Consider the following 22,940-nt stretch of genomic DNA (forward strand, 5'->3'; position numbering starts at 1 on the left):
GCTCTTAAGGAACAAAATCGCCTTCTATTTTGCTTGACTTCAGAACATAGAATAAGAACTGAAAACTGATAATTTCAAACAAGCACACATTTGACACTAATGGTAATACTCCCCTTTGGTTATGTTAAATGTCTAACCATTGTAAACCAAGAAATAGCATATAGCATACCATGAAGCACTCTGGTTTAGTCTCACTGCAGAACGGCCAATATATGAAATACATGAAAAGAATTCATACAATACAATAAAAGAAGGAAAGTTCCCATTACGGGGTACACAAGCAGTGGCAGCGCCTGTAAGGTTGGAAGGGGAAGACAGCATTGTGTGTTGGCCGCAGAATGAGTGCTTGCTAAAAGAAGGAAGCACATACATGGAAAATGGCATATGGTGGACCTGTACTTACTCTGATATAGAAAAACTCCAATCTTATCAGAAACAGATGAGGAAATATGAAGCAGCAAGTGATAACCATTGGGAAGTTTTTCTGGGCCACGAGTTCTCAACACCATACGTGACATGTCCTCAAGATCTGCATGGAAACAGAGTATCAGTCAGTACATTAAAATCCAGAAGTATAGGTTATTCAGGAATCCAGATTCGATGTAAAAGGTCAGCTTAATATGCATTATTTATGACACACTTTCCTTTTGGTCATGGCAGCCCTGCCTATGGAGGTAGAAGGACCTTTTCCATCAACTTCCTCATACGGAATACAAGCCATTCATCAAGAACAAGCAGGTTATAAACCGACCATACTGTTTCTCACACACCCTGCCGACTTGTTTTCCAATGGGTCACCAACTGGCATAGACTCTCCAAATCCTTCAATGTGCCCCAGTGGCACACGTGACGACACTCAGGTAAAATTCAAGATGCTTCACAGGCCTTATACAGGTGCACGAGGAGAGGGTCCACCAAGGCATAAGACTAGCAGCCATCATGGGGTACAGCTCTGTTGGGGGGTTAACATGTATAGTAGAGTTAATGTGTTAGGTGGACCACCACAGCCAGCTCGTATTGAAACTGGGAATGCCTCAGAGTATCCTTCAGGATGTTTAACACACTCTTCAAAGTCATGTTTGGCCTGGCTTTCACTTGAGGTTATTTGGTATAAAACCACAGTGAAATTGAGTTTTGCCAGTGACAAACCATCATTCTTACACCATGATGGAGCACAAGGGTACCCCCAAAAGGCCAGTCAACACATCACATTTGAATGCCTATTCATATGATGGTATGCACAGGGGCATGGTGGGATACAAAAAAAAATAGGGATCTGGGTCCATGTTTAAGAGAAACAGTTCCAGGGGCGTAAACTACAAATGTTGCCTGTTCTCCTGTCACTTGTAACTTGGAATCATCAACCTACTCAAGATTAGAAGAAACATCTCACTAGCTTTTGCCCTTTTAGCGGTTTTGGCTGACGGGTTGCCATGGCATGCTCACTCACCGGACACTCTTGATACATTAGACAGCCAGCAATGTACTAAGCAGGATGAGTACTGCCTCTCTACCTTTGCACCTAGATTACAACCAAGTCAACTGGAAAGCCCCTTCCTTTCTGCGTACGTTTTATATCATCTTTACAGGCTGCAAGACATTTATTTGCCCATTCATTACACAAAGGCCTTGTCAGCAGCCCCCACTTTCTTTCCCTAAAACAGTTCTCCTCATGTGGGCCAGGATTTATCCAGTAAGTTTATGAAACCTCCACCTATCTTCATGCTCTTATGATATACATTATGCCTACACAGTGAATTGTCTCTTACTCTCCATTGCCTCACTCCTAAGACTCCCCACTTCTTCAATGCCATCTTTGTTGGAAGAAAAGGTCTCGCCGATTAGCACCAACCTGGAGTTCCTGGATTCCCGACTGCAGTAGTACAATTATCTGACTCTCTTAAGGATATTCAGAGTGCAGGTCCACTCTGATTTTCAAAACCATTTGGGGTCGAGAAAGAGCAACTGCCTATCTCTGTGACAGTTTTTCAGAACATCTGAAATCTTTCCTGTCAAAACGGCTGTGTATACGGCTGTGCATGCGGCCGTGCTGACAGGACCACTATTAAACCAGATAACATTAAAGTGGTTGGAAAATTGTGGGGTACAGCGCATGGCATAACCTCCACTAGTAAGGCGCTAGACAGGAAGTTTCGTCCCACTCCAAAGCTTTGCCTTCCTTTGGCACAATCAACTGCAGACTCAACTACAGTGACCATGAGTAGAGGGTCTCCCACTTTCTCCTCTTCACCTTCTTTTACTTACTCTAGGAAAGATGAGATGGCTATGGGCGTAATTTTCAGAAAATGTGTGCCTCAACAGTGGCCCATAGCTGGAAAAACATTATGGCATTCACAGCAATCGTGAGTGGTGGACCAGTAAAGTGATCTAGTTTAAGTGGGTTCCCATTATCTGTACAAGCATTCAGAGTTGCGAGATCCCAAATTTAGCCAGATGTTATGGGCGGGGGGTGGGGGGTGGCCGAGCAGAGTAGGGCATTCACCCAAGAAACCTGTTTTAAAAAAAAAAACGAAATAACATAATGAAATGTTGCCGCTAAATTGTGTATGATATTGGATTAAAAGTAACAAGATGTATTGGCAGTTCTACAAGGTAAATGTTCAAATACTTCAGATATCAGGACACAAACAGTCCATGTGATCATCTAAAAAAATGGTTTGCCCGATAGAAACCCTTTATGCACAGTGCAAATGTAAATGTGTACCGCATCACTGAACTAGTGCATATACGGTGTGGCTCACACACTGGGAACAATCAATGCCAACCATAAATCATATACTTATAGCAATTACACCAGCCACTTTCAAATATTGTGCCGGGGATTTATCATTTAATCCATATCATTGTCCCTGTACTAGTTACGAAAATACAATTAGACCAGCCTGAAATAGCCAAACCATCATAATTGGCTTTAAGTTTATTTCTACCACTTGCCAAGTTGCCAAACATTACACAGTTCAGCTCTATGGGCCTCATTACTACTACGGCACTGCTGGAAACTCAGTTACCACTGCATAACAACACAACCGTACTACACTTTTGGTGATAAGGTAGAGGTACATCTTCCACCTGCAGCTAAAAACCAGATAAATCGGCAGCATTACCGCCTGCGGTAATTCTACCAAAATCCTCATGGAGTCCGATGAACTCCAAAAAATGGCAGTTTACAGAACCTACCAGAATTTATAATCCTGCTGTAAATCCACGGTAACAACTGGCCGTAGCGGTCATTTTGTTTGGTGGTATTTTGGCAGATTTACCACTGAAATACCACCAAACTTGTAATGAGGTCCTATGTGCCAACCTTTCAGTGCAAACAACACCATGCCAATTTCCTATTTGCAAAGCCAATTTTAAACTACCCCCGTTAATTATGTATTATCAATTTCATGCACGTTTTAACAGCACCGTGCATGCCAGTGTTACCACAATAAAAAAAACAGGATCATGCTCTCATCTACATTGGCCCATCAACAAAGCAATTCCAGTGTGCACGGTACAAAACATTAACATATTATCATGATAGTGTGCTTTACTTGGGCAACAATATCAAACAGTTCTTTACATATATGCCACATTTTAGGAGACAATGTAGACCAATAAAAGTTGCTCCCAGAAAATAAAATGACAATTTCAAATATGCCAAGGTAGTTTTTCCTCTGTAAAACACATTCTCAATGCTGTTTCCACTATGCCCCCCAAAATGATGGTGCCAGACTAAAAGCCACTGCCAGTCACAAGAAAGCTATACCTGTGTTGCTGCAAGACAACTTATTTTGTGATCCAATCTACCGACACAATGGCATAATTTCCCCAGTAAAATAGAGTTGATGTATTTTTCTATTGAATGCAAATTGCATGCAGGTCATCACCAACGTTTGCAATTACATGCTGTTGGAACCCCTGCCTTCAATTTTAAATGTTCACATGGTGGAGGGAATACTAATGAAGAAAACTATCCATATTCCCATTAACTTTTCAGTTTTCTTCTCTGTCTTGTGAAAAAATACATACCATCTGCAAAGCAATCATTAATGGATTCCTATGGAATGCACCATCGCTTCAGCAGGAGCTAAATCGAAGTGGCTCACATAAGAATCCATTTCCTGCACGCAAATCTCATGCAGGCATAAAATGAAGTGCACTGACAAAACAGAGTTCTAATCTCCGCTGTATACTCATACTTCTCCTTGTCACTGTTGAAAAATGGGGCAGAGAGCGAAATGGAGACTGTTAGGGAGAATTCTCAAAATGTGCTAATTCCCTCCACCTTAGAGACCCCCAGCAACTTTGCTTGATTTTGAGGACTTGATTTTTTTACCTGGAGGGAGTGTGACCCTTTTTCCCACTCTCTCGTGTATTTTTGTGTGAATTTTACCTCTGTGTTTCTTTGGTTATGGAGTCTGACAAACTCCACAGGCATCATCTTTTTCACTTGTTTCACGCAGCATCATCAGTGCAGTGGCACAGGGAAGTCTTTTAGATTTCCCAAGGTTTAAATACCTTCTCTGGGATAAACTACTGTTTCCCAGAGCAGTAAAGTGAAATTGACTTTACTTAGCATTGTACTTGCTAGACCCAGCACACCCTATTTTAGAATAGAGTGCTGGAGGGGTTACTTAGTATCCCCTGTGTCTAAATGCTCATGTGACATCTTTCGGTTACCCTTTCCCCACAGAATGGCTGGTGGCAGTGGTTTTGTTCCGAACTACTATGGTTTGCGTTTACCGCGGCTGTTCACAGCTCTGGTAACGCTAACCGCGGGAGCCATCTTTTTCAAAATGGCACAGAGCCATCTTTGACAAAATGGTCCCCAGTCTTCTTTTTTTGCCATGTCTTTGTGGAAAGGTCCTTCTAGAGAGTTTCTCTGCATGCCAAACCAGGTTTGGCCTCTTTGTTCATTTCGCCTTTGGCAGGCTTGAGGAGTGAAACCCGCCTCTGGCTCCAAAGTGTCTGGGGTAGGCAGGAAGTGAGGGAGGTGCCCGAAACTCCCGGTGCTTAGTCCCCTGGGAGACCCAAATGCACTTGGTGGTGATTGGCTGGCTGACTGGCAAGGATAGCCACACTGCTGGGTGAGTGACAGCTAAACTGGAATGAATGGGAGAGAAGTGAATAAAAGGCGAGTCTTTTGGCTTGGAAGACAGAGTCGACCACTGGATGAAGGAACCGCAGAAGAGCTTGAAGAGGACATCTGCTGCAACTCCTGGACTGCTGATTTGCCCGGTGAAGCCCTGCTGCAGAGTCAAAACGTCAAGTTTGCATCGACAGAGAATCCTCTGCAAGGAGGACTTCCCCCTTTGAGTAGGTGGGACCAATCAACTCCAAAGTAAGCCACCTTGACACCCATCTCGGAGCTGGGTGAATTTCCTCAGAGTTGCTGCAGGAAACCGTATAGCCAGGGAGAGGGACACCAGATTGTGTGCGTTACTCTTAAGCTGGCCTAAAGCTTTTTGAAGATCCTCTGGACTCCAATGAAGCAGGACTGACCAAGCCTGAGCCCCCTCCGCAGAGTGCGGGACCCCAGAAGCAAGGACAACCCATCTTGACAGCCAGGAACCGCATTGTTGCTATTTGCAGTAACTGAAACGCGAAACAGCCACTGAAAGTGAAGTTTGCCGGTTGCAGGTTTTGGCAGTCCCATTGCATTGCAGGAGTCCCCCACGACGTTCTCCCTTCGTCCCCACGGCTGAGGCCCAGGAACAGTTAGACCTGTAGAGCTGCACAGGAACAGAAGTCATCAGCTGCATCTTTTCATCTTTACCAAGGTACAGTAAAACAAGTCTAAGAGAACTTACCTCTTACTGTAGAAGTGCTTGTAACTTCCACAACTCACAAGTCTAATCAGCTTGTGGCTCTACATTTGATTCTTCTTTTCATCAAAGACTCCTAATAACTTGTGCAAAGACTTCCATTGACTTACCAGATGTGCGTTATCCTATCCAAGACTTTTGCCCATTGACTTTGGCTTAGCCTATTGAATTGAATGACTCTTCTAGTGAACTCAAAAAGTATCTGCACTGCTTAAGAATATTTGTGGTCTCTTGTGTTCTAATAACCTTTTTCTTTTACCAACTTTTAAAGAGTGTTCTGAATGCCAACAGTAAGATATTAATGTCCCCAGCACCCTTATTACTGAAGTCACCTGTGGGTGTAGGTTGTGTCTGTGGGCCGTCCCAAAAGGGTCTTGTCTGATTCGGAAACTCAAAGTGTACAGTATTGAAGTGTATGTGTGTGTTACTATTGTATTGCTCCCTTCTGAAGAAGGCTTTACAAATGACTGATACATACATTCATAATTGTTTATGCAAGAAACCTTGAGTGTATGAGTTTATTTGAATACCTGTAACTGTGAACATTTGTGTAACTCCACTACTGCTCACATTTCCCCTATTGAGATAAGCCTGGCTGCTCATCACGCTACCAAAACTGTGTAGTACAAGCTTATACCAAAGGTTGGGTTGCCTATACCTGTAGTCATAGTTGTTTGTAGTGTTGCCAGAGGGTACTGCATTCAAACTTTGCCTAACAGAGACATCAAATATTACACATTGCTTTTGAACCTCCATGTTCTGCTCTGCCCAGTATAAAATGAGGCTTTCTGGTCTGCCAGTATAACAGTGTGTTTTGCAGGGTAAAAGTGGTATGGAATTTTTAAACGGGCTTCACAATTTTCAGAATGAAATGTAAACACATCATTGCCCCCAGAAAATGTTTATGGCTATCACAAAAGTGCCATAACTCTCAAGACTTTCCTTTTCTCCTCCTCCTTCCCACTCTCTGTCCCTTGCTAATTTCCCACTGCTGCTGTGACTGGTGCCTGGGCCCTTATGAGTCTTACCGGGGCCTGGCCCTCCTTGACCAGTCTCGTCCAGCTTCACTACCAGCAATTGTCTTTGGGAACCCTTCCCAGACCAGCCTGAATCTGGTCCACCCCGTCCGTCGCACTTGTCCTCCCTCTCCCGCTTTCCCCTGACACTTTCCCTTGTGTCTCCCCATGCACTTGCTCATCCCCCTGGGCTCCAACTCCTGCACCTCACCCCCTTCCAACCTCCCCCTTCCAATGCCCTTTCCCCCTACTTTCACCTCCCCTGCACTTCTTTATCTTTAGACTTGCACGGTAAGAATGTCACAAGGCCCAGTACAACTGTTACCGCTGGTTATTTTTCCCTTACCGTCCCTCCATCCTCTATTTTGTCTTGTGGCACATGGAAACACTTGTCTATAGGCGCCATACAAATGTTCAATAAATAAAATAAATGAAAATGCTAATTCCGTGCTTCCCAAATACATTCTTATGCTGGTGCATACATAGCCCCACGAATATTATGGCAATTTCAATAATACAGTGTTAGCATTGGCCCAATGCAATACCCAAGAAAGCTACTCCAGTCTCCACCAAGTCATGCAAGTGCTGGAACTATATAGCACAGCAATATGGTGATGTGATAGTTCTGTTGCAACACTGGGATAGCATTTTTTTTAATTAGCATCACAAATGTATGGGACAATAGATCACTTCTACAAGGCACCAGAAAATGGAGAGTCTAGCTTCAGCAATGCAATGTCTGTATTGCCCAAGTTAAACATATTGCCAAGCATCTACATTGCCTTGGCCCATGCTACCTCCCATTGCCCTTTAAATTCCTACTTACTAGTCATTGCTCCTGAAAACTGCACCATACCACATTCTATCTGCCCCCTAAATTTCCTTATAGCACTGCCCAATATCATGTTTCATTCCCTCAATAACTCCATGATGCTACTTTAATGTCCCCAATCATTATCCCTTGCCCTCTCATTTTTCAAATTACTGTCCATGTTACTCACATTGCCCCATGTCACATCTGGTTGCCTAACAAACTGCCCAACTTCACTGTCAGTTCCTTAATAACAATACTGTCATTTCTGAATGCCGAAAACATGGCAACATTGCACTGTTGCTGCACTAACAAATGCCAATTCTCACCTCACATTGCCTCAATAACTGCCTCTTCCCACCTATTGCCCCAACAATCATCCCATGTCACTCACATTACTGCAAGAACTGCCCCGTACAATGACCCATTGCCCCACAAACCGCCCTTTGCCATGTTCCATCGCCCCAAGTACTGACCCGCGACACTTTCATAGCCCAGGAACGCATTGCATGATACATTTTGTACCCTGAAGTGTGTTTTATGTGTTAGTGATATACAAAATACCCGCAGGGATCAAGGGCGCAGGGATGCGCTTCCTGCTTTCCCTGTTCTTCTGCCCAGGAGGGCCAATGTAAGGCATGGGGCTAGGCCACACTCCTTTCAGCTTCAACTACTCCCGCATTTCCTCCCAGGGCCGATGCCTGCAGGGATCAAGTCCACTGGGTGTTCGGCGACTTAGGGGAAAAAGTCTTTGCATCCTGTATTTGTGTTTGTGTCTGTGTCCAGTAAGGCATCGCGTAACAACAAGGAAAGTGGGGAGGGGATCACATTGAAAGGTGATGAGAAGCGACCCGGGGGCCTCTTGCTTTGAACTGTTTGAACTGCCTAACTCCCTGATCTGTCTGATGTTACTTTCGTAGGATCCCCCCCACTTCTGTTCCTATTTCCATTTGTTTATTCTAGTCGCCATGGCAGCCACGACCGCATTGGAGTACACTGCTTCCCCTCCCTTCCCTTATCCCCACATACTTTTCCTATGTTCAACCCATCGAAGAGGAAAACATTGACTGTATAAAGGAAACTGCCTCCTGCGTCATTAGGTGTTGATCCTGAAATACTGCCTCATAGCCCCATCAAGCTCACGGGGGATGCCTATCAGCTGATAAAGGAAATAAATCACTTCCTTGGGAGCACTTTGGATGGTTTGGGTTGTAAAACTATCATCCCCCATGAAGAGGCTACTCATAGTGCCACCTCGGAGAATGTATGCAGTGATAGGGTGCCTGATCCATGCAAGGCTAACTCAGGGAGTTGTGAGCCACTTACACCTACCTTTGCTGCCCTTACTGCCCTAGAACCTCGCACTGCTGTAGTCCAACAGCCACTTGTAACCCCCAGCTCTGACAGAGTCAACGCCCCAAATGTAATATTGCTCGTTTCTTACGTTGTACATGACTGACAAACTAAGAGGGCAGCGCCTAGCACCCCACTGAAAAGGCTGCAGGGGGTGGGATCTGTCACCTAACTTATCTACATCATCTCCAAGCGAGCCTAAAGTCCATAAGGATGAGGTGCAGGACACGCACAATGAAAAAGGCCACCAGTCGAGTGTTACCTCAGGTTGCAAACCAACTTCCACCGGGATACCTGCCATTCCGACCCCCTCCCTGGCCCAAGTCAACGAGGGTACTCAAACTGTCTGTAAATGTGACTTGGTTTTAAGACAATTGGCTGATAAAAAGAGGCTGCGTATACTTATACTGGATGGTCGTCGGGGAGGTGGTGCTATGAGGGCGGGGTGTGTCAACCAAGTCTGGAGGCCACTACAAGGGCTCCTCAGTTCCTACCAATTCAAGCATACGGCATCCACACAGTGGCTCTAAACCCGAGTGCAATCCTTGGCCCTGGCTTGCCTGTGACAGAAAAGGGGTCTCTGATGCAAGTTGAGCCCACTATCTGTCCAACTACCTGTCCTGATAGTTTAACCCAGCAGGAAGAGAACGCTCACATTTCTTCATGGTTTGTGCTAGGGCTTGGGCAAACAGACCGGGGCCAGGGGTGGACTGGGAACCAAAAGAGGCCCTGGAAATAATGTTCAAAGTGGCCCCATATTACACATTTTCAGCAAGCCCAAACCCTTTTCCTTTGGGTAAATTTTGAAATAAAATAGGCAACCACAAAAAGAGGCCGAGGATGCAGAGTCCTACTGGGAAATCTCCACAGCTCCCTACAGGCAAGTCCACCCCTGCCTTCACCAGTGCTCTCTCGCCTTTGCCGCTATTCTATGGCAATAACCCCCTGCTCACTCATGCCTACCCCCACTTTGCAGTTGCCCCATATCTCACAATGCTCTTATGCTCGCAGACCTGCTCTTATGTCCTTGAACTGTCACTCTCACCCAGACTATTTACCATGCAATACACACCGATTACCGCACACTTCCAACACTGTGCTCTTAGTCATTCTCTCACTCTCATTCAGTCTTGCTAGCTCACTTTCGCTCCAATTGTGCCACACTCTAACCTACACTTATACCCATGCCCCATATGCTGTATGAGTGCTCCCACTCATGTCTATCCCAATCACACATGTTCTGTCAATCCCACACGTTCTGCATCCTCGCAGCTGTGCATTGACAACTTTGCTGCTGCTGCTGCTTCTTCAGTTTCATCACTGTTCTGTGGCCCTACACACTCACAATCAAGGACCACAACAAGACCTTTCACCTTTTTAGTTGAGGCTATTCTATAAGCAGAACCTATTGCTTTGGAGTACAGATCTGGAGGAAAGACATAAGAGGACAGACACATTGTTTGTATGTGTATTTTGGTTGTGTGCCCAACCATTGCCTGTCCATGCTAATCTCTATGCTTATTCCCACCCATTCCTGCCTCTACCTGCTCAAAACACCTCCTCATGGGAACTATTTGAGCTCACTTTAATCAAGCTTTACCATCAGGCTTTGCATTCAAAGTGCTGGGTAGTGTTTCTTCAACGCAGTCTTATTGAGAGATCATGACTTAATTGGAGTTGTAAACACGTTATTAGAGTAATACAAATGTCTTATCAGGGCATCCTTTAGCCATTGATTTATAAGCACTCTCTGTGTCCTTCGCTGAAGTCCTGTTTAAAACAAGCATTAACAAAGGCAAAATGTTTGGCTTGTTAAAATGTTTTAAGCTTTTGCCAGGCACTGCTATTATATGCCCAGGTACTTGCACCATTTTGCACCTGCTACCAACAATGAGTAGTTAATACCACTAGGGCTGTGCCTGGCAAGTGCCTTTTCGATGCCTGCACAAAAGCTGAAATAGTGGCTTGTTACTCTAGTTTCAAGTACATTAGCACATTGCTGACAAAGAGCAATTAATAACTTTGCAGAGGCCATCTGGTGTTTCAGCACCCCACTGGCTTCCTGACGTGTGACAATCTGCAGCTTTTAACCCCCTCACTACATGCCTTTAGTTGTCCATTATAATCAAAGCACCCCTCCAGTGGCTCTGAGTGTTTTTCCCAGCTGTAGGCCATGGTGCCCCCAAACATCATGTTGAAACGGGACCCTGCAAGCCCTGACACATCTCCAGTCCAGCATAACTTCTCTCCTTCCGTCTGACACGCTATGCTGTGCACACTCACCACCATGCAGGCATGGCTGAAGATGTGTGGGGTCCCATTTCAACATGGGGTTGGGAGCCCCCTGGTGAGAGCCAAAACAGGCTGCGGCACCCATGTGGTGCATTCATTAAAATGGCAACACTGATAAAGTAAATAGCTGCCGATTGACACAAGACTGCGAGCCAGCATGGAGCTTAAACACTAAAGGCCCACTGAAGCTCTCTAAACCATTCTTTGCTAGCAAGGGGCTAATGTGAAGGAACCAGTGTTAGAAGGCAATGCGGTGATAACACTTCTGTATGTCGCAAGGAGGGAAGAGAAAATGCAGCTTGTTTTGCGAGCACTACAAAGCACACATTTTAAGGCCCAGAACGAAAATAGATTAATAACTATTTTGCCGTGTTACTAGACTGCGGCCTGGTAACATGGGGGCAGTTCTTTGGGGTGGGGGAGGAGGCCTGAGGCCCCTTTCATTTGAAAAGATTGAAAGGCCCCGACACCCTCCCTGCCCCACCCCTAATTGCTGTGCCTCCCTTCTTCTCCCTCGATCGCACTAACTTTCCTCTCACCCCCCAACGACTCAAAGCACTACCCTGCCCTTTCCCCCCTCCCCTCCCCCCAAGCAAGCAGTATGCACGAGCAACGATCTGTGCAAGAACTCACGTTGTACAAAGAAATGCGCGGATGGAACCAACCAGTGGACAGACGCCCCCAGTTCCCCACATATAATAAACACCATGTAGAACCCACTTCACACCAGGGAGCAGGGTTGAGGCTGCGTTGTGTCTAAAGAGTCAGAAAGTGAAACGTGTGGCAGTTTACAAACATTACCAGTAAATAAAAAGAGGGATGTGCATTTAAATCAAATGCACATAACAGGTAATGGCATGACAGAGGTGCAGCACGGGAAGAAAGCATCTGGTCAGTCAGGCATATTACACTATAGGGCTCGATGTAAGGGCGCACAGTGGGCACATGTCAGCAGGCATTGTGAAGTAGGTGGCCACCAACGCTATCAAGATTCCAGAGAGAGGTATCAACAAAGCTCCTGCATGCCTCCAATCCCACCACCCCCACCGTATCAACCCTAATCAATTACACAAAACAAGGATTCGGTCTTTTCGTTTATTTCGAGACAGTTTAGGCACAAGGTTAGCTTTTTTTCTAATTTGCGAAAAATCTATAGTGGTCATTGTAACTTGGTGACAGGTCAGAGGATCTCATGTCCCCAATCAGGAGTGCAGAAAGCAAGGGATGTCGGCCTATCTTGCAACTGTTTATGGAGGTGGAGGGGAATTCTTGCACCCTCACCACCTGACCTAGGCTAGCGCCTCACAATGACATGAAATGTTAGTGGAAAGAACATATTGCACTAGAAAGACATCATTGTCCATAGCAAGGGAGCCGTCACAAAAAAGAAATCCAACTACGGCAAAACACAACCAACAACTATTGGAGGAAAGGAATGGTTACCTTATGAGCCTCTTTGGCTATCTGATGCTAATCTGCATGAGTCCCTTAACAGGACAAAGCTGACGCAGTAACAGACACTCGGGTGTCACTTATAGGTGTAAGGTGCCCGTCACCCTTTACCCACCCGGATGTGTGGTGGTCACCAGATGTCTCGGCTCTGATCTGCATCCGGCCCTGCAATATTGCCCATGTCACAAATACAGAAAACGCGTATCGTCTTGTACCAAACAAAGTGTTGCTAAGCACGATTCCTGTCCTTTGCAAAGCACCAGAAAAGAGTGACAATCGGTCAATTCTTGAAAATTTGGTAGAGGAGGTGCACTCTGAGTTTATATTTTCTTTATGTTAATCTAAGTCTCTGTGAGAATTAATTTGAATACTTAGGTGCAATCCGTTAAGCCTATGCTACCAGACAAAAAAACGGAGTGAATTGTATATCGTCAACCGTTGTATCGGAAAACATAACAGATGCACACTTCTGTGCTGCACTACGACAGCCAAATATTGTTCAATAAACTTCACGTGTATGACAACTTGCTTATGTCAAAAACACAAACTTGTGTGTGTGTTTATTTCTTTCGTAACAAGGATTTTCTGTTATCTCATTCAGTATATCATAGGCACATTGCATATTATATTGTCATATACAAACTTGTTCGTGTATGCCTGTTTCAATAATATTTATTTTTTTCCAATTACAGTTTTAATCACATCATGATTCTTCAACAAACAATACTTCATTCATTTGTAGTCAAATTGTTCCAAAATGTCTTGATATCCTTGGTTTATTGTCCCAGTTTTACACAAGCCCTCTTGCAGGCTTTTAGGATTCTAACCTATGGGTTCCACTACGCGTTTCGGGCAATGTGTTCGCCCTTCTTCAGGTGGCGATATCCATTTTTCTGTCTTTTTTTCTTGGTCCCGGTGAACCGGTATGTGGCAATACTCTGCACACTTCTGTGTGGTGACTGTGTGTCTCTTAGTTTCTCTTTTGTACAACTTCTTATTTTCAGAGTTCCACCACTCCTTGTTTCCAGTCAGCGGCGCACAGCAGCATTAAGCCACCACCTCTGTGTGCCTCGTGTTGACCTTTTCTCTTCACACAGACAGGGTGTGTCGCCTCTGCACGGCTCCCTAAACAGGCATGATGAATGAACGGGCTGCAGGCTCACTCGCTTCGGCCAATCCTTACCTACTCAGAACTGCGGCCCTCAGCCAGTGCACCCAGACAGCCTAAAGCCGCAGACTTGCAGCAGGTCGTGAGGTTCAATGTGCTGTGCTGAAAGGATGATGCAGTTCGTTGCTGGAGCGTTGCAAGGCGAGGCCGCACCTGCGCATTGTATGCAAGCACACTGGGACATGTGCGGTTACCTATTTATGCCCGGTGCCTCCAACAAAGCGCAGGCGCACCTCCCCAAATCCATGGGCAGAAAGAATCATGCAAACAAACTACACCCAGGATGGGTGGCCCTGGTGTGATGTTCCCCTGCCCCACGTGCCCGGTCAGGCTATGTACCAACACCATGCCTGACTGGCAGTGGCTACTCAGCCCCAAACAAACTGCTCGGCAGAGATCATGACTCTAAGTCACTGAAGCTGCAAAATGAAAAGTAAAAAGCACAATAAAACAACTTGAAATGTTCAATTTTAATCACGATTATCAAAATGAACTGAAGCATTTCAAGCAAAGTGTGTTTTCATTATCTATGTATACTTCTGCCAAGAAAAGAGGCCCTATGACCTAAGGCCTACCAGGGAAACTCCTGGTATCCCGGTGGTCAGTCCAGGCCTGAACGGGGCTCAAGAAACATGCCCTTGGACGACAACCATGGTCAAGGGGCAGGGCATGCGGCTCCTCCATCTGCCCGCAGGAACACCAGCTACAGTGGCACAATGTCACGATCCTCGCCCAAAATCCCCTCTGGCAAATCAATTGGCCAGGTGGAGTCAGGACTCGGGCAGCTAGAGCTTGGCATCCTCTTCAAAAGCCCTTATGGGGCCGGTCATGGTGCCTATGGCGCCAGGCTCATACACCATGAACAACAATGTGCTTGGGAACTACTTTATTGTATTGTCAGCCAACATGGAGGCATCCACATAGCTTGGTTCCTACGAACCAAGCTATGCGGTCTAATGTTTTGGGTGTGGCAGGCCTGGAACTACTTTCCCTGGTACTACTATACCTGGGCTATATAAACCACACCCTGACTGAAGAACATGCTTCGTGTTATTTTGCAGCTTGCAACATGACGCTCACCGTGTCCAGCTATACCCTCGAACCTCGGAGAATCAGAACCTGCAAGGAGACAAAAGGAACATAATTAGCAGCAGCATTTTACCTGCAGTCTTCATCTTTAAACAATCGCAGCTACTGAGAACAGCTTCCTTGAATCTGCATGCCTCCCAGACAGAATTACCTGAAAGAGGAAGATAGAGGCAACATTAAAGAAAGCTGTAGAGACATTTACAAATTACGAACTGCTCAAAAGGCTTACCTGGCTGGTCGCCTCTCGGCTGGCACCACTCCGGACATTCCACTCACGCTGAAGAACACTGCGACCTACAAGGAAGGAAAACACAGGTTAGCAAAGGCAAGACTTTGCAGCGATGCACATAGCGCTTACTTACCGCATCATAGCGCTCTTAATGCGCCATCATTTACCAGCGGGGCTCAACCAAGCCAGTTTGCCGTGCTGAAGCTCCGCATACCTAAGGGAGAAAAAAGAGACATTTTAAACAAAAAAAGGCATGCAGGATAGCAACAAAACTAAAGAACAGCAATAAGACCTACCTTAACAATATCAAACGGACCGGCGTCAGTGAAGTAACTGGACCGCACTTGCCTATGAAAGACAATGCGCCCCTGCAAAGAAGGCAGGACAGAGAGCACACCTAATTCTACCACAAGGTGAGGAGAGGGCACCAGAGGGACTGAAAGCATACGGGGGTGGAGGGAGGATACTTACCCCAGTCGGTCAGTCTTGAACACAGTCCTCCTGTATTTTCAGGCAGAACCTTCCCCGCAGACCACATCAGGGCAAAGCTGAGAAGCATACCAGCGAGTAACCCAGCTGGGTGCCGTCCCTGAGGATACCAGGTGAGCATAACACACAAGTCCCCAACAACGCCAAGTCCATACCTGTGAACACCCGAGAGGGGGAGGACAGATACATTTGCATAAATCCCCTAAAGGTACTCTTGACCAGTTTGAGCCCAAGCATTCCCTAATCAATAAAAGCATACTCTGGCTGCGACCGGTATGGTCATGGGAGTCTCTAATTCGAGATGACATTCTAAACTATACAAGGATCTATCATAACAGGGGGCACTCCCATGACACTATTTGTATTGAACTGAGGGACTCCAGGAAGGCCAAAGGAATATTGAGAAGTTTGTTATCACCCAGTATGATTGTGATTAGCGCACTCCCCCGACCCAACAACCTCCCTTTTACTGAATCAAGGTCCCTGCTTCACAGCTTTCTGGAGCTAATGTAACCCCAGTAGGGAAAAAACCTGGAGGGACTATTAAGGGACATGGGTGTATGACTGTAGAGCCAACTCATTGACCCACCCTGGAGGCTCCACCACGAGACCTGGCACAGGGGCTGTTACCACTGTTGAATTTGCTTTTTTGCGGTCAGATGTTTGGCTGACAATTTGAGTTATTATAAATGTATACGTGTTATGTGTTATGCTTTTGTTGTACTCTGACGGCCTTACGGCCAAATAAAGTTAATACTGACTGAAATATACACATTACCAATACCAGAAAATAAAAAATAAAAATATCCCACTACGCCAATAACTGCCCAATGTCAAAACCCTTTGCCACAAAAGCTGATATGTCCCATTTCCCCAAGAACTGCCCCATGCCATTATTCTTGCCTTAAATAGTACTATGTCATGTCCCAATAATTCAATAACTAGACCATGTCATTCTCCCTCTCTCATTAAATGCCAGATGTGATTAAAGACTGTTATTTTGAATCACAAGTTAAGCAAAAACTTTTTCAAAAATGCAATAATTTAAAAACATCAAAGGCACATATATCAATGTAATTCATCAATTCAGTTCCTCTATTCAGATATTTTTCCAAATTGCATCGAATAGAATCTGAGTTTTACTATTCCTTCTCTAACACAGGATAAAGTCCTTAATCACGATGTAATGGTTTGCAAATATTCCACTCAACTACAGGCAAGAAGCTGTCTAAGGAAAAGGCTAATACCGTAACAGAGGAATATTGACAGCAGTCACAAAGCTGCTCCAACGCCATTCCCATCTGCTTCCTAGAAAGTGTACCTGTTTTGCTAATTTCAGCAGTTTTGAGGTCTGTAGAACTGAGCCTACAAACGCTAGGACCATCGAGATTGCCCCTCAAACTGTAAGCACCATGGACATGAAATAAACATGAAGGATGTTATCCCCCACCTCTTCTTCAGACAGTAAAGAAAAACACTGGGAGTCTTATTGTGCAGGAATAGTGCACTCTTGTGGGGGGTGCAGTTTAGTCATATCTCTTACTCTGGAATGCCATCTGCGAGACGGGTTCCCTGCAGCCCCTCCAGGACTACAAACTCTCCATCCAACACACTTTTGTTTGTTTCGATTTGAAGCAGGTGTTATAGACTGCAATACAAATAATTCTCTTTGCTGTGTGGAACAGTGAGAACAAACACAACAAAGAAGCTGCTACACAGGGAAATGGCTTTGGGAAGAAAGTTCCAGAGATGGGCGGGGGCCTTCAAATGAAAAACCTATTGCTCCCATTCTCATTTTGGTGATGCTAGGAGCAAGAAACAGTAATCCTATGTTCGAGCATATGAAACTGTGGGATATTTTGACCCATTCCAATGTTACCCACTGCATCACTTTACAAATGGTGAAGGAAACGGCACAAAATGGATGCGCTGACTCCTGTGCGCGCCAAAATCTTTAAAACTGCGTTTGGATCAAAACCAGAAAAAGGCTGCACACCCTGCCACACACAGTCAGGGGGGGGGGGTGAAAACAGAGTTCTCACTGCAGGAGCATGCCAGTGGGCTCTGCCACATTCAACATGGAGCAAAGCAGCAGAATTGTGCTGAAAGCCGAAAATGCCTTTTAAAATGTTAGCTTTGCAACCTTAAAAAGTGCTGTTTTTGGTGCTAGATCCATTAATTTCCATTGAATCATTGAGATTAAAAGGGCACTGCAATGCCCAGGATCATCCAGTGTGGCTCAGAGGAACTGGGCCTCATTGACTGACAGCTCTATAAAATGTATCTAATGAAAAAGCAACCCAGGAACACTTGTTTTCATTTTCCAAGGGGGGTTGTGGCGGGGAACGGGGCTAAACTTGCAACAAGTAACAGAATCAGCTGTTCAGAAAGAAACTCTAAACAAAGGCAGGATACATGCATCCAGACGAAAACAATCCCAGCACTCAAGGGAAGAACTGGTGCTGAATAAAATGTGTATGTGCTGCAGAGGAAAATCGGATTTAAAGAACTCAGCTTAATGTGCTTTTTCATGAATGAAGTGCAAAATCGCCTGTTGTGAAAGCATGTTTTTGTTGAAAGGCCTAATTTTTTAAGAATGTCAAAGGATTTCTAATGTGAAAAAGCTACCTATAAACTGTGTTCATTTTATATGTTTAAATTAAATATTTAGGTGAAATTTAAGGTTAAACCCAGTCTTGAGTTAATTAACTATTTGAAAAAAAAACAATTCTGCTCTGACAGCCCTTAGCCTGGGAAAGGTTGACACTTCACTGCTGGCAGAAAGGGCTAATTGCTGCTGGGCCTTGCATACTCATGACAAAGGGCCTCCTTAGACATTCGTCTGGACCCCAGGCAAAGACAATAACAGGCTTGGTGTCAGAATGCACCAAAGTATCGACCGAAAAGGATACAATATTCAAAAGGATACAGGAGGTAGGGTCTTCCGGATCCCTGTTCACCCGACTTGATAGTCGTGAAGTCAACAAAGACCTTCCAAATGATACAACCCTCTGGCTGATAAAACAGGCAGAGCGATGGATCACTGGAAAGGGCGTGGGTAAGGTATAGTAATCCAGCCTAGGACAAATTAAAGTATCATGAATAACTGCTCCAACCTGAGTATGATGAGTTAGATAATGGCAGGAATGATCACACTGACCTGTATCTCTGGGTAGAACAATCCAGAAGTCTCTTGATGGATTTGAAATGAAGAACAAAACGACAGGGAAGGGAAAATTAGTAAGGGAGACTTATCCCGGACGGAACGAGGCTCACGCTAGATACGGGTTGAATTCACCACAGGATAGCGTCCAAAGTTCAGTTCAAAGTCACTTCCAATAATCCTTGAAAGGCTTCCTTCCCACTTAGGGATCAATCCTTCTGTTAGTTCCACAGATGCAGGAGTTAGAAGAAAATAGTGTTTGAAGACAACGTGAGCGTGTGGATTTACACGCGGGCAGGAATCGCGCAGCCTGGGCCAGCCGCGTGTGAAGACAACGTGCGCGTGTGGATTTACACGCGGGCAGGGTTCGCGCAGCCTTGGCCAGCCGCACTTGAAGACGAAGAGCGCGTGTGGATTTTACACGCGGGCAGGATTCACGCAGCCTTGGCCAGCCGCGTATGAAGACAAAGAGCGCGTGTGGATTTACACGCGGGCAGGAATCGCGCAGCCTGGGCCAGCCGCGTGTGAAGACAACGTGCGCGTGTGGATTTACACGCGGGCAGGGTTCGCGCAGCCTTGGCCAGCCGCACTTGAAGACGAAGAGCGCGTGTGGATTTTACACGCGGGCAGGATTCACGCAGCCTGGGCCAGCCGCACTTGAAGACGAAGAGCGCGTGTGGATGTTACACGCGGCCAGGATTTACGCAGCCTTGGCCAGCCGCGTATGAAGACAAAGAGCGCGTGTGGATTTTACACGCGGGCAGGATTCACGCAGCCTGGGCCGGCCGCACTTGAAGACGAAGAGCGCGTGTGGATTTTACACGCGGGCAGGAATCACACAGCCTTGGCCAGCCGCGTATGAAGACAAAGAGCGCGTGTGGATTTTACACGCGGGCAGGATTCACGCAGCCTTGGCCAGCCGCGTATGAAGACAAAGAGCGCGTGTGGATTATCACGCGAAGGGATAGCTCCAGGAATCAGCGTGTGGCGGAACACACGCTATCGAAGGCCCAAAAGTAGCTGTAGGAATATACCAGGATGTAGATCAGAGGTTCAGCTACACGACGCCAATAGAGACGATCAGAAGCAGCGAGTGAAGTTTCTACGCTGCTTAAATACGTGATACCGTAGTTCACGTGACGAAGCAAAAGTCACGTGAAGTTAGCGACGTGAAAAGTGTAAACGTCGTTTTCCCGGTAACGTATCGAATAGCCTCCATTTGGAGTAGAACGGTCTAGCTGTTCTACGAGCGTAGCGTCCAGCATGCATGACAGTGCCATCCCCCAAAGGGACAACCTCTCCCCTTCTTGTGTGGAAGCGCTTCAATAAAGCAGGAGCATGAATGTTGGAAAGAGGTTCCCAGGACCTATCTTCGGGTCCATAGCCCTTCCAGTCCACCAGATAATACGGTCTACCAGAACGGAGTTTCATATCCAGTATGTCTTGTACCTCGTATTCATCAGACCCCCGCACAGAAATAGCAACAGGCCGTACCGGCAGTCTAGTAGTGTCAGAGAAAGGCTTGATGAGCGAGACGTGGAATACAGGATGCACCCGCCATCGTTGTGGCAAAGCCAGACGTACAGCAGCAGGATTAAGAACATGGAGCACAACATACGGACCGATGAATCTAGGCAACAATTTCTTTTTGCCCGGAATTCTTAAGTTCTTAGTGGATAGCCAGACTTTCATCCCAGCCTTATAGACAGGTGCGGACACCCTATGAGCGTCGGCATAGAACTTGTCACGTCGTTTGGCCTGCTCCAATTGCTGCTTCACCTTTCTTTGTAATCTCTTCAGATCACGAAGCGTACGGCCTGCGGCAGGCGTGTCCAGGGATAGACCGGAATCTAGAGGTATTGATCGGGGGTGTTGTCCATAGAGAGCATAGAACGGCGAAGTGCCTATGGCACTATGATAAGAGTTGTTATAGGCGAATTCAGCCGCCGGCAGTACCGTGAGCCAATCCGATTGGTATTGCAAACACAGACACCGCAGATATTGTTCCATAGTACAATTGACCCTTTCAGTCTGTCCGTCGGTTTGAGGATGATAAGCGCTGGACATTCTATCATCAATTAGTAATGCAGATGTTAAGGCTCTCCAGAAGCGTGACGCAAACTGCGAGCCCCTGTCAGTAATGATTACTGATGGTAGACCAAAGAAACGGAATATATGTTGGATGAATAGATCAGCCAGAACAGTAGCAGTTGGTAAACCAATACAAGGAATAAATAGGGCCAATTTAGTGAAATAATCCACTACGACCCATAGGGTATCGTATCCTTGATTTGGGGGGAGTTCCACCACAAAGTCCATAGATATCATGTCCCATGGTTTGGTAGGGACAGGCAGGGATTGGAGTAAGCCCACTGGTTTACCAGGAGTATTTTTACATTGGATACATACGGAACAAGAAGATACGTAGTTTATAACGTCTTTTGCCATGGATGGCCACCAGCACCACCTTTTGAGCAGGTCCAGTGTTTTCTTCTGTCCAGGATGGGCTGCAACCAAGGAATCATGATTCCATTTGAGGGCTTTATCCCGCATTGAAGGAGTTGATAGATAAAGCACCCCCTGTGTGAATGGTAAACCGTTATGCACGTCTAGATTCATATCCTGGACTACTTGTGGATTATTTTTTACCCACTCTTGTATTTCGGTTTTTAAGGATGGTTGAACCGAACAACCACAAATCACATGATCTGCCAACAGCTGGATCTGTACTTGTTTTTCTTCCTGCGCCTCTTTACTCATACGGGACAAAGCGTCCGACTTAACATGTTCTCGGGCAGGACGATAGGTGACCTGGAAATCGTATTGGGCAAAAAAGACATGCCATCTGGCCTGACGGGCCGTAAGGCATTTCATGGATTTGAATGCTTGGAGATTTCTATGGTCAGAGTACACCAACACCTGTTGTTTGGCCCCAAGAAGATGATGACGCCATTCTCGGAAGGCATCTTTGATAGCCAGTAGTTCCCGCTCAGTAACGGTGTAGTTCCGTTCATATGAGGTGAGTTTACGAGAGAAGAAAGCCACTGGGTGTTCCTCCTTGGTTTCTGTGCAGACTTGTGAGAGCACTGCGCCAATAGCGACACTGGATGCATCCGCTTCAACGACAAACTGGCGATCAGGATCCGGATGTTGAAGCACGGGTGCAGTGGTAAATGCTTCCTTCAGTTTTTCGAATGCTGCTTGGGCATGTTGGTTCCAACAGAAAGGTACTTTGGAACTAGTTAAAGCCGTCAAAGGAGCTACTGTTTTGGAAAAGGAATGGATGAATCTGCGATAGAAATTCGCAAAGCCCAAGAAAGACTGTAGCGACTTGACGTTATGTGGAATTGGCCAATTCAAGACTGCCTTTACCTTGGAACGACTCATTCGAGCACCTAGATTGGTAATGTCGTAACCAAGGAACTCCACTTCCTGCGAATGAAAGACACATTTTTCGGCTTTCACATAAAGGTGGTTCTCCCTAAGTCTTTGTAGGACTGTAGAAACATGTCTGACGTGTTCCGATAGAGATGAGGAGTAAATCAAAATGTCGTCCAGATAGACAACCACAAATCGGTCCATGATGTCTCTGAATATATCATTCATGAAGAATTGAAATGTGGCGGGAGCATTGCACAGACCAAAAGGCATCACCAAATATTCGTAAAGACCATACCGTGTCTTAAAAGCGGTCTTCCATTCGTCGCCTTCACGAATGCGAACCAAATTGTATGCACCTCGCAAGTCCAGTTTGGTGAAGTAGCTGGAAGTGCCTAACTGATCCAACAGCACGTTTATTAGCGGTAAGGGGTATTGGTTTTTGATGGTGATATCATTAAGTGCCCTGTAATCAATGCAGGGTCTGAGGTCTCCCTCTTTCTTAGGAACAAAGAATAGAGGAGATGCAGCAGGAGATTGCGAGGTTCGTATAAAGCCCATGGCTAGCGCCTTGTCAATGTATTCCTTTAACACGACATCTTCTTTAGGTGTTAAAGAATAAACACGGCCTGTAGGAATTTTGGTACCCGGAATCAGTTCAATAGGACA

At 45.7% G+C, this 22,940-nt stretch overlaps 1 protein-coding gene across 1 annotated transcript in view; it reads right to left on the bottom strand.

Annotated features, from left to right (window-relative positions):
• The window catches only part of PADI2 (peptidyl arginine deiminase 2), a 1,062,620-nt gene that overhangs the window by 680,998 nt on the left and 358,682 nt on the right, over window positions 1-22,940 (bottom strand). The window contains exon 6 of the mRNA XM_069611131.1: window positions 404-529. Coding sequence (XP_069467232.1) covers window positions 404-529 — 126 coding nt within the window. The remainder of the gene's footprint in view (window positions 1-403; window positions 530-22,940) is intronic.

The sequence above is a fragment of the Ambystoma mexicanum genome, chromosome 8, assembly GCF_040938575.1.
Source record: "Ambystoma mexicanum isolate Mex_15411 chromosome 8, UKY_AmexF1_1, whole genome shotgun sequence".
Taxonomy (NCBI): Eukaryota; Metazoa; Chordata; class Amphibia; order Caudata; family Ambystomatidae; genus Ambystoma; species Ambystoma mexicanum.